The sequence below is a fragment of the Protopterus annectens genome, chromosome 3.part1 (assembly GCF_019279795.1).
Source record: "Protopterus annectens isolate FY-2018-M chromosome 3.part1, PAN1.0, whole genome shotgun sequence".
In the NCBI taxonomy this organism is placed as follows: domain Eukaryota; kingdom Metazoa; phylum Chordata; order Ceratodontiformes; family Protopteridae; genus Protopterus; species Protopterus annectens.
In genome coordinates, this window is record NC_056732.1 from 1,240,465,479 (window position 1) to 1,240,482,071 (window position 16,593).

The 16,593-nt window shown below is 41.4% G+C and overlaps 1 protein-coding gene across 1 annotated transcript in view; it reads left to right on the top strand.

Moving 5' to 3' along the window:
- The window catches only part of LOC122797765 (DNA topoisomerase 1-like), a 420,608-nt gene that overhangs the window by 167,128 nt on the left and 236,887 nt on the right, over positions 1 to 16,593 (top strand). The window contains exon 3 of the mRNA XM_044066287.1: positions 43 to 111. Within this exon, the coding sequence (XP_043922222.1) occupies positions 43 to 111 (69 nt within the window). The remainder of the gene's footprint in view (positions 1 to 42; positions 112 to 16,593) is intronic.

The following is a 16,593-nucleotide window of genomic DNA, read 5'->3' on the forward strand; positions in this document are numbered from 1 at the left end:
CATTTTTGCTTGCTAATCTCTTAGTGCTTTCATTTTTTTCAGGTGTTCAAGAATGTGCAGCTGTTCATGAAAAATAAAGAACCGTCAGATGATCTCTTTGACAGATTAAATGCAAGTACATTTAAAGAACAGGAATTTACATTACAATTTGCTGCATTTTTTATTGGCTTTCATAAATGTAATGCTCCTTTTTCAATGTAAAGTCACTTTTAGGGTAACCCACAAAGTATGTTAAACTGACGTGTGTGTGCTCGAATTCTTGTGTGTCTATTTTTCTTTGTATACCCCACGATCTGGGTTATATTGACAAAAGGGTCCTTAGGGCAGCTGACTTGCATAGTTGTCCAATGCAAGACTGAATAAAATGTATAAATAAAATTGCAAGAAAAAGTGGTTGCCAAGTAATTTTACATGTGGATTAAAATAAAACATTTAAATACTTAGGAATAGCAGTGCAAGGCAGTTGAGGTGCTGAAAGACGGAAAAAGAAAGAGCAACAGTGGTGGATTTTTCAAATGCAACTAAATCTGGGGACTTGCCTTCTGTCCACCCACTCCCAACTAGGAACTGCATGCCGATGCATCACATCTGGCTTGGGGAGCACGGACAGGCTCAACAGTTCAGGGCGTGTACCTCCCCAAACAGATGAGGGAGTACATCAGTGTCAAAGAAATGAAGGCCCTTCTTCAAACCCTTCAAGTGTACTGTCACCTATGGAACCCAGGCTTTTTCATGATTTTCACATACGACACCACAGTTGTGTAGCACATTAACAAAGGGGGGGGGACCATGTCCTACTAACTGTGCAAGCTAGCTCTTCTGACATGGTATCAAGCTGTAAAAGCAAGTCTGCCCCACAGGTGGTTTGCATTCCATCTGAAGCCAATGTGGTCACAGATTCTATAAGTAGGGCCATGAAATACTCTCCACAAGATGGATGCCAAATAGAGAGGTCTTCCTAGACATAGTGCACAGTTGGGATATTCCTCAAATAAATTTGTTTGCCTCCAATCAGAACAGACAGCTCAAGCTGTTTTGTTCCAGGACTCGTCCCCAGGTCTGGAGGATGGATGTCATGTTTTTCTGCTGGGAGGAGGAGTATCTCTCTGCCTTCCACCCTCCCTCTCTTCCCAAAGATTCTACTGAAGATCCAACAGGACAGACCAAAAATGTTGCTGGTAACTTACTTCTGGCCCAGGTAGCTCTGGCTCTCCCCTCAGTTACCAGGGGGCATGACAAGAAGTTACTCCACAAGGTGGACTTAATCATATAGAAAAACGTATCTTTACTTCATCCCAAGTTACAGGCTCTCAATATGGCACTGTGGATAATCGGATTTTAATTTCTTTCAGACTCCAGTTTTCTGAGGGCATGTTTTTCAGGTGCTCCAGGAGATAGGAAAACCTACCACTAGAAAGGCTTACATCTCCAAATGAAAAACATTTTCAATCTGGTGTCTTACAAAAGTGAGAATCCCCTCCAGGTGATGGCCCTTACCATTTGTCTTACTTGTGTGAGCTGCTACTCTATCAAGGCAGACTTGTCCACCATTTCGGTCTGCATGCCACTTAATTCTCCCTTGTTCTCAAGAATTGAAGTCAATTTCTAAAGGGTGTCCTTCACTTGAACCCACCCAGGAGAATTATCTGTACTAACCCCCCCCCCCCCAAACTGGGATCTCATCTTTATTTTGGAAAAACTTACCTTGCCACTTTTTGAACCAGCAACTTCCACCTCCGTAAAGTTTTATACTTGAAAAACTCTTTTACTGACGGCCTTTACTTCTGCCAGAATTATTCCCTTCTTTGCCTTCCATAGGGATAGGGTCTGTCTTATGGCTAATCCTTCTGTCATGCCCAAAGCGATTAATGAATAGCTTCTCTTCTCAGTCAGGTTACAGATTTACCTACTTTGTTTTCAAACCCACAGAACAGGGGTGAGAGTGTACACAACATTAGGAAACCAGAGCAGCATTTTGTTTTCGTCCAAGAAGGCAAGTTGGTATGCTGGTCTCTAAACAGTCTCCAGCTGGATCAAGTCCATTTCTCTTTATTCATACCATGACATGTCCTTGTCTTCTGCTGTGAAAGCACACTCCAGATCAAGGTTTCCATATTGTGCCTTCTTCAAGGACATCGACTCCAGAGCCATTCTAGAAGCAGCCACTTGGTCCTCTGTATTCACCTTCACAAAGCACTGCAGAGTGGATGCCTTTTCTAGATTAAGTACTACTTTTAACAAATCCATACTCCTGGGATAGGTAGCCAGCTCCTCTGTCTCCAGCCCATCCATGCTATCCAACTTCTAAGCTTTGGGAATCACCCATCAGTATTGGAGTGCTGCAGCAGATATACAAGGAAGGATATAGTCCAGTTGTGTAAGAACTTACCACAATAGGAGATGTCCTACTGATCACTGTTGCAGTATTGTATCCTTCCCACCACACTCTCTTGCAGTTGTACACATCTGTGTGCACTCTGTAAACTGAGGGGGAACATTTAAGACAAATGGTAAGGGCCCTTACCTCAGCCCCCAGGGTGTTCACCAAATGCATGGTGGTAGTGACAGCTCACTTGAGACATCTTGGATTCAAAGTGTTTCCGTACCTGGACGACTGGCTCTTGACTGCCACCACCAGGCACCTACTTCTACAAGCCAGGGATTCAACCATCCAACTCTGCACTCAACTAGGGATTATGATAAACTGGGAAACGTCTGCCTTGTTGCCCTCTCAATATGTGACTTTTATAGATGCAGAAATAGACATGGTCTCTATGGTGGCACGTCGTCTTGCAGACGGAATAAAAATCTGAGACAACAGATATACAGTCTACTTCCCCAACACAGAGTCAAAGCCAAGACTGTGCTCAAACTTTTAGGAATCATGGCCTCTACTATAACTCTAGTTCCACTAGCCAGACTACATATGCAAATCCTTCAATGGCTACTCTTTTCCCAGTGGTCTCTTCAACATCTGCCTCTGTCTCATCCTATTTTGATAACGGAATCTTGCAAAAAGGACCTTCGTTGGTAGATTCAGACCGATCAACTAACGATAGGAACACCTTTCATTCCTCGCTAACCCGTTGCTACTGTGACCACGGATGCCTCCCAGATAGTGTGGAGGGGACATTATATAGGCAGGACTGTCCAAGGCACATGGCAAAATCATGAGGCTCACTTGAATATCAGTGTCCTAGAGATGAGAGCAGTGCTACTAACGTTGCTAGGACTTCACAGCTTTCTTCCTCTAAGGACGATAGCAATCCAATCAGACAATATGTCAGTGGTATGGTATATAAACAATCAGGGAGGAACCAGATCCTAGCCCCTATGTTGAGAGGCTCTTCGTGTTTGGCAGTGGGTGATCTCTCCCCAACGCTTTCTAGTTGCAACGCATATCCCGGGGACAACCAGTGTGATAGCAGACAAGCTCAGCAGGGCAATCTTGATGCCTCATGAGTGGTCTCCGAATCAGAAAGTCGTGGAACAGATTTTCCGCAAATGGGGACAGCCTTGCTGCAATCTGTTTGCAAGTCCAATCAACGCCAAATACAGCAGCTACTTTTCCCTTACCCCCCCCCCCCCCATGGGGGGAGATGCAGAGAGATTCACTTGTTCACAATTGGCCCCTGGGACTACTTTATGCATTCCTTCCTTTTCCACTGATATTGAAAGTGATCCAGAAAGCAAAGCCCTTGGGAAGCAGAATGATTCTTATCACTCTTTACTGGCCTCGTCAGATTTGGTTCCCTTTTCTCTGGCCTCACCTTCTGGACAATCCATGGACTCTGGACCCAGTACCAGACCTTCTGGCACACATCAGGCACCTTCCACCCCTGCCTCCACACCCTCAACTTGACAGTGTGGGTGCTCCACTTCCATCTCTAGTCAGGCTTCATGATTTCACACCTGCAGTTACTCATATCCTCACGTCTTCCCACAAGCATTCTACGAGAAAATTATACGCTAGCAAAAGGAAAAGATTTTGTATCTGGGCAAAAGAAAAAAAACATAGATCATTACACAGCCTCCATTCCTTTGGTGTTAGAATTCCTAACTGAACTTTTTCATCAAGGATCAGCTGCTGCTAGAATCAAAGTTCATTTCACAGCAGTCTCCAATTTTCATTTGGGACAACGTGAATCTAATCTTATGGCTCACAGATTGTGTAAATCTTTCTTAAAAGGCACTACTTTGCTGAGACCTGCTTTTCAGGAACCTGCATCTCCTTGGGATCTAAATTTTCTTCTGTCCAAAATTACTTCCTTGCCTTTTGAACCCGTACATACTTGTGGATTAAAGTTCCTTTCATGGAAGACCATTTTTCTAGTAGCCAGTACATCCGCCAGAAGAGTGTTAGAGTTACAAGCACGGTCAGTCAAACCTCCTTACTTGATCTTTCATAGAGAGTTTCTCTTCGTACAAATCCGTCCTTTATCCCCAAGGTTTGCTCTCAGTCTAATATAAATCAAACTATTGAACTGCCAGTCTTTTTTCCTAATCATTCAAACAGTGCAGAATATAAGTTTCGTCAGCTTGATGTTCACAGACAGTTAAGATTCTATCTGCATAGAACCGAGGAGCTTAGAAGATCAGACTAATTCTTCTTATCTTTTTCTGAGACAAGAAAAGGTATGCCAGTCTCCAAGATAACATTATCAAATTGGATTTCAAACTGTATTTCATTTATTTACTCTTCCAATGGCAAAGAACTCCCATTTAAAATTAAAGCTCATTCTACCAGATCCGTACCCCCATCTGCTGCCGTTCAAGCCAGATTCCTAATTGACAGTATATTTGCAGCAACAACTTGGGCTACCCATCATACCTTTATTACTCATTACAAATTGGGTTTGGCCTCAAGGGGTAGAGCCTCCTTTGGTTCCATGGTTCTTTGGAGTATATTCCCATGGGCCACCCGAGAAACAGGTGCTAGGGATGCTGTCCCATATGTAAGAATGAAGATGCGATAAGACTACAAAACATAAAGAAGTTATGCACTCACCATAACGTTCCATGTTTTTAGTCCATCTCGCCCTTCATTCTTACGAACCCACCCACCTACCCCCGTCCATTTATCCTTAGAGGATCTGGAGACAAGATAGTATTTATCTTCTGTAGGGTAGAGACCTTTCATCTTTGTTGTTGCTTGTGGAAATATTTTCTATCACTTTTGTAGACAGCAGCAAACAAGATCTGGGGATTCTTCCTAGTGCACAATGGGATACCTACCTTGCCATGAGCCAACTGAGAGACTTTGAGCTTTGTAATTGGCCGAGTCAGAGTCAAGGATAGTCTCCGAACCCATATGTAAGAATAAAGGGCAAGATGGACTACAAACATGGAACACTATGGTGAGTACATAACTTCTTTTTAAGCCAGATGCTGAGAGATGGTCATACTCTTAAATCCAACTTTTAGATGGGGATTTTTTTGTCAGACTGATGTTGAACAGAGGACAGTTTTCTTCATCCTTTTAAGCATGGAAATGTGGACTCATTTGACAGCTGTATATTTGCCTCATTTCTGTTGGAGAGAGAGCATATTAAAGGTATCCACCTCCCTAATTAACCTAGACAGCGGTGATAGATGTCAAACATTCAACATGGGTTCCATAATAGGGCACATCCCCATCACTGCACTTTCTTTCCTTTTCTAGCACTGTTTACAGCATCATAGAGAGCAGTCAACTAGCAATATCATCTGTAGGCCTAACTAAGCTCTTTGATTCTGTTTCCATCCACTGTTGATTAGGGCCAAGGTTTTCTTCTACAGAACTAGAGAAAACAATAGTAGATGTTTTTGGAACAGAGATTAGATGAATCAGACTGCTGAAAGACTTGGACTTGGCATTCTAGTATGGTGTAAAATAAGTAATACTATAGGTCTGTCCCACTGTATATCAGTCATCTGCAAGCCAGACTGACTGCAATATTGATTGCCTGATTCAATGGGACGTGCAACGTCCTGAGTGTACTAAAACCAGCTCTTGAATGCCTTTCTCTTGCTGATTAGTTAAAAAAAAAAAAAAATCCATGGCAGGTTTGAAAGCCCGATGAACAAACTCACAGGTTTATGGCCCAGTCTCACTAGCAGGAGCAGCACTGCACAGCCTTAAAATGTGCTGAACATTATATATTGTTTCAAAACATCTTAGACATCCTTGGTTCTCATTTAATTTATCCCACTGCTCTGTGTGCTCCTCCATAGCTGAATCTCTTACTTTCCAGTGCCACTCTATGCACTGCTGAATAGCAACAAAGTATTTTAGTATATTTCCTAGGAATTTGAAACTCTTCTTCTGTTTTTACAAACCAGCTCTTTCTCATATGACTCTAACACTCTGAAAGCAGTCACAGCATTCGATACGCTAAGCTCTATAAGCATGCTGCATGTGTTCTCTGTAGTGTTTTTGGGGTTAATTGTGCTTTGTCCAAACACAATTCTCTCATCAGAGTTTTTCTTCTTGACAGTTATGTCTTTGTTTTATTAAATAAGATGTATTCTTTCTTCTTCCTGTTATAGTCAGAAGACATATGTTTGGAGTTTTGTTTTTTTTACAATTTTTATAAACTGTACAGTGTTATCTTGTGGTTCACTAGATATTTTTGTTACAATCTTAACATTTTTTCAAAAAATCTTTAAATTCTGATACCATTGCGTAAACATGCAGTTCACGTGCATGATGCATTTCTTTCTCACAGATACATTTAATCCTTTCCTCCTTCCCACCCTTCCCTCCATTCACTTTTTATTCCATGGTAAGATGGCTTATTCCATTCTTATCGCTCCTCTGCAGTGGTGTTGCTGTGGTAATGTTGTCGCCTCACAGTAAGACGTTATCCTGTTCGATTCTCAGCTAGAGCGTTTTCTGTGTGGTGACGTGTGAATGGGCGTACCTTCATTGAAGGTTGTGCGTCAGGGCCGGCAACTCGGCACATAAAAATCTACTGCCAATCATTAGCGGACCGGAGTTCCGCTGTGGTGACCCCTAACCAGGAAAAGCCGAAAGACGCAACATCGCTCCATTCATGTTATGCATCTTGTTTTTCTTGCTTCATTACTCTATTTGTTGCCATCAGGAACTTCCTGTTTGTTGGTCATATTTTTCGAGCTTTTAGAGTTAACTTTTTGACCTTGTATACTAACATACTGATTGCCCATAGCTCCCTTTTTTCCATTTTTTTCTCCCTCCCCCTAAGTCCTCCATAAGCAAAAGTCCCATTTGTTGTATTCTTTTCAGTACATTTCCCCAGGACTCTGCAATTTTCCCAATGTCTTTTGCACCACCTCACTTTCCATGTGCTTGTCCAGCATCTGTCATTCTCTGTTTCCTCTTTTCCTCAGCATCTGTGGGGTCCAGAACAGTCTGTGCACTTCGCTGCTGGTTCCCCAACCATGTATTTTCCCCAGTTCTTCTGTTCTCTTGACAACTTTATATCTTTTTTTATTGTACTCTAGTCCTCCTCTTGCTCATCATTCAGTTAGGGTCTTTCTTTTTTTTGCCTTTTCTCTTCTTACAGTTGTCTCCGTAAATTCTTCTGTATGTATTTTCTTAATTATCTTCCATATTTTCCATAGTAGGTCTTTTTCTCTCCAGTTCCTTGGTCCCTTTTAGCCATGTCTCTCTCAGAAATTCTACCACTTCTATTTCAGTAATGTCATAGTGCATTGACGACTACTCTAATGCTTTGAAAGTATTTTACATTCCTTGGATTGAGTGATAAGGGAAAAATACTGAGAAACATTTACTGTAGCTGTTTCTAGCCTTCTGTGTTTTCCCAACCTTTTCCCCCAACATCATATTTCCCTTACTCAAAAGAACCTGAAACTGTGTTCAGCAACCACACAAACTGACTATAAAAAATATGTATTTATTATGTACGATAAACATTAAGCACTTTCATTGTTTTGTAACAAACGACTTCAGAATAACACTCAAATTAGAAAGCATATTTAAACTTTTTATGTTAGTCATATGTACATATAGTGACCAATAAGAAGGTTTTAACTTAAAAGCCAAGTGCTAATTTAAAGAAACCTCCACCACATGTATACAACATGTTTTAAAACATTATTAAATAACCTCATACCTGGGTATTACGTGTCCCAAAATAAATTCAGTAAACATGGCAAGAACTGTCTTATTAAATTTATAACCAAATATGAACGTAATTTTAGAACACCTCTATTGACAGATTCATTAAGACACGGATAAATGTATCATCCTCTCCTTTCGGTTTATCCCAGTTAGGGGTCACCACAGTGGAACAACGGTCCACAGAACTTCATTCAACTTAATATGCCAAATTAATTCTCTAAATTCGATCAAATCAGCCCAGGTACCCTCCCAAAGATCCTTCACTCTCTCAAGTCCAAAAAATCAATTATTTGTGGGGTTATTAGATATGTGCTTCTATAGAGGATTGTTAATGTTCTTCTGTCTGATATTATAGAGAGGTTTGTAAATGCGTTCTGTAAATTTCCTCTGCATTTTCCCACACAGAAACAAGGGCGTTGTTGGTACTTGGCTAAATAAACCAGGCCAGTTGAATTACAAATGCCACAAAATGGAGTTTTATAATAAATGTATTCACCATTGTGGCTTCACTGTCTAATATAAACCTACACAGGGGACAAAATCCACATTTATAGATTTTTGTTTTTGCTAAAATTATGGACAAAATTGGGAAGAAGCCCCAAATTGTTAGAAGCAGTAGAACGATTAAAAACCTTCTTGAAAGTAGTGGTAGTCTCCATTTGAATCCCATCCCTGGAAAGATGAGTACCTGTAAATGTGGATTTTGCCCCATAGTAGGTTTATTTTAGAGAGCGAAGCCACAGTGGTGGATAAATTAAATTTCTTATAAATCTAATATGTACCATTCTTGGGTTTCTGTACTTTTCTGACTGCCATACTCTCCCCACACATCCCCCATCACACACACACACACACACAAACATATAAAACTCTCCAGTCTGCTTGCCTGCCTTAAACAATTCCTAATGAATGCATATTCCCTGGAATGTATATACATTTCTCTCCACATGTCTTTCCATCCTCCTTTCAACATCTGCTGTATTACATCTTTATTTTTCATGCTGCATCCTTTCTTTCCAAACCATCTTCCTTCTCCACACTCACTTCCTCCTTAATTTTGTATATTCCTGCTGTAGAGGAATGCTGCTCTACTCTTCCGCCTCCCTAGTTTCTCTCTTCTTGCTGAACATTTTGCCTGCCTCCCTAACCTTTAATTTTATCTCTTGTATTCGTACTTCATCGTCCCCTTATCTTCATAGCTTGTCATGCACTTTTTTCCTCTCGATTGAGTTTGTGCACCTGCCCTGTATTCCTGGTCAGTCTTATTCTTGTTCTGTTCTTTTTTTTCTTGTTCTTCCCCTACCAGTTGGCTGCCACCCCAGAGTTACTCAGTCTTTCAGCCTAGATTTATAATCCTGTTGGTGTATACTTACACACACCCTTCCTACATTAAGCATGGATCTTCTCCTCCTGGATTAATAGTACTGCGTAATTTCCTAGGCTGTAAACTGTGTTTTCTTCAATGTCAAAATTTCATTTATTTTTATTCTACCTCTCCTAATATTCTTTCCTTTCCTCTTTGCTTCTCTCTGTTCTGTACCTTGTTCTCCATTGATTGTTTTTTTCTTCTGTGCCCTTTTTTGTACCCCCTCTTTGTACTTCCTCTATTTTTATTCCTTATTGTTTTGGCTGTTTTGCTGTATTCATTACTTTCATTTCATGGTACTTTGCATTTCTGACAGACTGGCTAACCTACTTCTGCTTTTTACGTGTGTGTGTGTGTGTGTGTGTGTGTGTGTGTGTGTGTGTGTGTGTGTGTGTGTGTGTGCCTGGTTATGTCCTGTCTCCCAATACCACTAGGCTGCGGTTTGGAGTAGCTTCTTGTGTGCCCTATTTCTGAACTGTCAAATTGCTGTGCCTTTGCTTTGCCCTGCTCCCACCCCTTTTCAGCATTACTGCATAATTGGGCCTTTGTTTGTGAGCAGAGAATCTGTGACTGGGCCCTTACAGTTCAGCATTTCTTATCTTGTAGATTTGTATATACTACGTAAACTATAACGTTTACAGTATTTTACTCTTCTTTCTCTGCCCATCTTTCCCACGTTATTGCTGCTGTTTCTTTTTATCAACCCCAGTCTTAGTGTGTAGTGGTCTTGCTTTTCTCTTCCTCTGTTCTGCCTAGTTTTAGTCCTCCTGCAAGCTATTTTTTTCCTCCAATTCCTCCATACCTTCCAATGGTGTCTCTACCCATCAACCTTGCTGGTTGTTTCTTGTACCATTTATTTATTTTATTGATGTTGCTGGTTTATTTCCTTTGGGTGTGTTTCTTGTCTGCACTGTCTGCTGTGCCTTTGCTTCTTCCCTCTGATCCATTCTGCCTTGTCATCTCTGCGTAAAGCTTTCTGTCCACGCTGATGCTCTTTTGCTCCTCCTTCCTCTTTCTCAACTTGCCAGCTGTTCTTTTCCCCCTTTTTGAATATCAGAGTCTTGTGTCTGTCTTGTATTAGCCATATCATCTCTACTTTGACTTTTACCTCCCATCCCACTTCTGCCTGCTCCTCTGTCTTCTATTAACTTCCCACATCACATCACACATTTCATAAATTCACAGAGATCTTCCATGTGCAGTTGTATTCTCTCTCACTTCCATTCAGCTGTGACTGTGCCCGAGTATCTGGACCATGCTGTGATTCAATTTGTCTTTAATTCCCCTATTCTGGCCTTTTCTTTTCCTTTCCTATGCAAGTTTTCTGAATCGTTTGCTGCATTACTTATGGACATCATTGATGTGGAAGGCTTCTTAATGTTCTTGCTTACTGCAAGATGTTTCATTTTTTTTTTTTTTTTTTACTGGCCATATAAAAACATTCTGTGAAAAAGCCAGTCTGTAAGCTTGCTAGCTCCCCATCCAGTATTCATTCCGATATGCCCATCCACCCACAAATTTGATTACCCTGATCTGGTCCACTTTTATTGTCTAGCTAGTGTTTCTTTTCCAAGTTCAGCTGCCAGGTTCTGTGTTTTACTTTCATCTCAGCCTTAATATTGCTTTCTATTCCTTCACTTGTTGCCGTCTGTTTTCAATCATTTCCAGGTCTCCTCTTTGCTGCTCAATTTCATTGCACTGACATGTTGGGAAACACAAGATAACTACAAACAAAATGCAGAGCATTCCACATGCAGTGCATTTTAGAATGCTTCGATTTGGCTACTTGAATTTTCAGTATCTCTTGCCGTAATTTATCTGTGTGGGCATACTGTACTTTTTGCTAAGCTCTGCAGGGCTAGTCAAGAACTGTTGCCTCAAGCAGCTATGTTTGTTGGGCTTGGTCACACCTCCATAATCAGATTAAATCATCAACCCCCCCTTTTTATCATCATCCATATTTAGTCAGGGTGTTGTCAATTGTAACCATCTCTACCTCTATTCAGTGTCACTTTCCTGCCCTCGACACTCATGCCAGACTGTCGCAAGTCTTGTCTCACACAGTCCATCCACCTCTTTGCTGGACAGCCTCAATTCCTCTTGCTTTCTTCCTGTCTGCCCCAAATCTTCACAAGATCGTCTTCTGCTTTTCTACTCTGTAATATTTTCTTTGACCTCTTCTGCAATTGCAGCTACTTTGGCTTCTGCTCTTTTCTTCATTTTTTCCTCTCTCCCACAGTGTTAAATCACCTGTAGCTTCCTTATCTGCTATGCATTTACTTCCCAGGTTTCAGTACTGTAGTATGTGTACCACTTGCACCTGATGCACTGCGCCACTTGGCTACAGCCCCTCTGATTTCTAGCTTTGACTTCCTCATTCAGACTTCCTTTCTTCTCAAAACATCCCTCTCAGATACACGAAGCAGTTAACTTGTTCCAGTATTTTCCCTTCTGTCTCAATTGTTCAAACTGCTTGAAATCATTTGAATGCTTTAGTAGCATATTATTTTTGCCTAGAGTTGTGCACTTTGCTTTATGAAATTCTGTAGTATTGTTTTAATTCTTCTCTGCTCAAATTGCCCATGGCCTGTGTCATGCTTGAACACTTGAGTTCAGGTCATGCACCAGCCCAACAAATTATTAATTTACTAGAACTGCTTCCAGAATGGTGGACTTTATAATTGTTTCTAGCTTGCTGGGGCACGTTAGACATCTGCTTGTGACGGTAGTTGACTAGTACCATAAAAGGACAGAAGAAAAGGGAAGGAAGAACTGGGGATCAGCCAGTTAGTTGCTGTCCTGCTCTTCACCGAGGGAGTCATTGATTACGTGTGGAACGTTTTGGGCCATTTCCAGGAAAAGCAGATGGCACTGGCCAAGCAGCAGCATTTTCTTTGTACTCTGAGTTTGGAAATGTTCCTTTGCCACTTAAATACACACCTCACATGTTGAAAGAATTGGTACTCCTGCTGCAGGTGGTATTTATAATTATAACCCTTATTTCCTTTGCACACATTGATGTCTTTACTCCTGGCATGATTTGCTAGTAACAGCTTGGTAGTAGAATGGAACATATGAAAAAAAAAAAATTACAGTGGAATCTGTACTTTGAAGAATGTTGCTGATGGAGATTGCATCCCAAGGGTTTAATCCAAATTGGTCCCAGAGGTAAAACTGTACTTAAATGGTCAAACAGCAGAACAATATAAGGTAGCCAAAACAACCACGATAAGGACACAGTTCCAACATTCACAGTGAAGATACAAATTCAATTCCAGCATTCATAGTAAAATAACGTCTTTATTTGTGCACACAGGTTAGCGCTTTCACATTCCGCTTCTTCAGACCATAAAAGTGCAAATCAAAATCAGTTCCTTGATATATACTCTAAACTAGCCAATCACAAAACACATTTAGTTAAACACAATTAATGAAATCTTTAAAAATATACTAACCTATAACCTACCAACTGACAGATGATAAAACAATTCCTAAAAAGCTGTCACATACTACCACATTTAAATAAATATTAATAAATTATTACTGCATCTTTTAAAATATATTTTTTAAAATATACTTTCAAAAGAACAAGATAACATACAAAATAACTTAAAACATATATTGTCACATAATGAAGCATAAGAATCTAATTATAATAACTCACTTTTTAAAAAATGTTTTACTTTTTAAAAAGTCTCCTTGATTTTAGAATGGGCCTCAAGCTCTTTCATTGAGGCCACTACCTCAATGAGATCTAAGTCTCATGAGTTATTAATATTTATTTAAATGTGGTAGTATATGATAGCTTTTTAGGAATTGTTTTATCATCTGTCAGTTGGTAGGATGTTCATCGTGTTTCACTGTTGCAGTCATTACACTTGGGTTATCCTGCTGGCAGGCTACCCACAGTCGGCCTGAATTCCAAAGTCCTTGTCCTGCGTCGGTTGCTGTTGCCTCTTCCCAGACGTCAGTGCGCCAGGGGTATACAAGATGCAGCCGACTCCATTTTCTTCAGTCTTTCTTGCCGCACGGTGCCCGAAGCAAAAGCAGTTCGCAAGTGCCGGTCGGCAGACTCCTGAGATTTTCGCATTTGAATTTCAGATCCGAAGTCTTCAATAAAGCTAAGTACTCCATTGGGGAAACTTTTTCTTGCTCCAGACCGATGTCAGTAAAAGTTAACAATTGTATTTCTTGTGGGAAGGAAATATCACTCTTACTGTATTCCTTGCCTAGGCCCTGACCATGACGTTGCTAGTTGTCAGTTTTGTGCTAGATTCAACCAATGCACTATTAAGCGTCTGTTTGATTTTGCTTTACATTACTTTGGCCGAACGTTTAACTATATAATGCCATCGGAACTGCTGACAACCGGAGTTCATAAAAAGCGCAAAGACAAAAAAAAGGACAGGCATCCAAGGTCCAAAACCGACGATGAAGCCTCTTCTAGAACAGTCACCGGTTCTCAGTGAGGCGCTTTCGCAGCCCCTGACACCCGCTACCTCAGAGCCTCAGGCCGCTTCCAACTCCCAGGTGGAGATAACTAGGCCTCTGGATACTCAAGGTATTGGGCCTATGGAGACTATTCCCTCAGATGGGTCCGGAGCCGCTGAGCAGGCATCGGCTTCTGAGGGTGTTTTCAGACCTACACAGCTTACTATCAAGACCACTTCAGCAGCCAAGGCAAAGTCTAAAACACCATTAAAGACAAAGAAACAAGCACAGCATTCTCCAGTACAGTCATCCATGCCAAAGAAACAGAAGCTTAAAATGGCCGAAGACCTTATTACTTTGATCAGGGGTTCCCATCCCCCTCCTGATAAAAGGCCTAGGAAAGACACTGACTGACTCCTCTGACCAGGTTACTATTTCCTCTGATTCCTCTTCAGAACAGGGATATTCTCTTCCTCCCTATGAGGACTGTGACGCTGAAGAATCTATCCCTTCAGCCTGTCCTCCTGAGGATTACTCTTTTGGGGAAACCTTGTACACCATGAGGGACATTTCCATTGGGAGAGCCAGGATTATTCAGAATCCAAGAAAAGGCTCCGAGACTTTCTTTTACTGCCTCAGCACAGGCCCCTTGCTATCCCCCCCTGTACTAGATATTGTTTGTTTTTTTCTGAATCTAGTTTGTCTCCTGATTCTTTACCCCCTGCACCAGTCAAACCAGGTAGGCACTACAGGGTCCCAGATTCTCATAAATTTCTTTATAAAAACCCTGCTGCTGACCCAGAAACAATTTCTCAGGGTCCCAAAGGGGTCAAGGTTTCCACTGCAAAAAACCCTGTTCCCTCTGATAAGATTCTAGAGCACTGGATAGATGGGGGAAAAAGTTTACACCTCTGCTACTTTAGCTGTAAGGGCTTTAAACTGCCAGTTTCACATGCTTAAGTATCAACAATACCTGATGTCTTTGCTAAAACAGAAAATGCTTACAAGCACAGAATGTCCTGAAAATAAGGAAATGCAGGATTTATTGCATGCAGCTGAACAAGTGGGAAAGCATACTTTACAATGTGGTTTTGATTCATTAGAGGCTTCTTGCAGAGCCGCAGTTACAGGTTCTGTCATTCGAAAACATGCTTGGTTAAAAGAACAAAGTTTACCTGACCATGTTGAAGCAAAATTATTGGATGCTCCATTACAGCATGATACTTTGTTTGGTGTTAAGGCAGAAGAGATGTTAAAGAAAATGGAGGATAAAGCAAAATCAATGCAGACAGTAAAGGATTTCTTACAGATTCAGCCACCCAGATTTAGCAGGAACTGGCCTTCAAAAAATTGGTCCTTTCCAGTGTCAGACAGGCCACAAAGAGGCAGATCTCAGTCCCAAGGCTCATACAGACCTAAACAGTGGGGTGCTTCAGCCCCCAAAGGCGGAGAAGACAAATCACAACCTTATAGGAAACAGTCCCAATGACTTTCCTCTACCTATGCCAAGCACTTATCCTTTGGAAGCACCCTTAGGGGGAAAACTAGCACTTTTCTCACAAAATTGGCACACGATAACCCAGGACAAATGGGTACTAAATATTGTTTCTCAGGGTTACAGGTTCCACTTTCACACCCTACCAAGGCCAAAAGGTATGCCAGACCTGCTGCACAATCAATGGGCAGAGGCACAAAGACAAATTTCTGCTCTCATGGACATGAGGGCTATTCAAAAAGTACCACAGGAAGAGCAGGGGCAAGGATTTTACTCAAGACTTTTCTTGGTACCCAGAAAGGACAATGCTTGGAGACCAATACTGGACCTGTCTACTTTAAATACTTTCCTGGACGTTCCAAAATTCAAAATGTTGACACTACAGCAACTTCTACCCATGCTAGGCAAGAAGGCTTGGCTAGTTACCTTGGACCTCAGAGGCATACCTGCATGTCCCAATCAGACAAACTTGCAGGAGATACCTCAGATTTATAGCTGGTTCAATGCATTACCAATTCTCTGCACTGCCCTTTGGCATATCTGCTGCGCCCAGGGTATTCACAAAATGCCAGGCACCAGTAATGGCTTTTTGCAGACAAAAAGGAATCCAAATATATCCCTACTTGGATGACTGCCTTATTCAAGCAGAGAGCAAGGACATTCTTCTAAAGCATCTGGCGTTTGTAAAAAGATTCCCAATTTGCCTAGGGTACACAGTAAACGAAAATAAATCAAAACTAGTGCCCTCTCAAGAGATAATATTCCTGGGTGCAAGCTTAAATACAACTGCCCAGATGGCTTATCTCATGCCAGACAAGCAAAGGCAACTGACTCGTTACTTTCAAATGATGGCAACAAAGACCCAGCTACCTGCAAGAAAAATTCTGCAGGCTTTGGGTTTCATGGCATCCTGCATCCTACTAATTCCATATGCAAGACTGCATATGAGGAAATTACAATGGTATCTAAAAAGTGTTTGGACTCAACATTGCCACAGCCTGGAAACAATAACAACTCTTATTCCCTGCCTGCAACTGTAGTTTCGATGGTGGGCACTGGCCTGTCACCACAACCAGGGACAGCGTTTCACTTCACCCACAGCCAGGCAGACACCAACAACAGATGCATCGGATTATGCCTGGGGGGCACACATGGCAGGAAAATGTATTCAGGGCACATGGCCCACGGACCAAATGC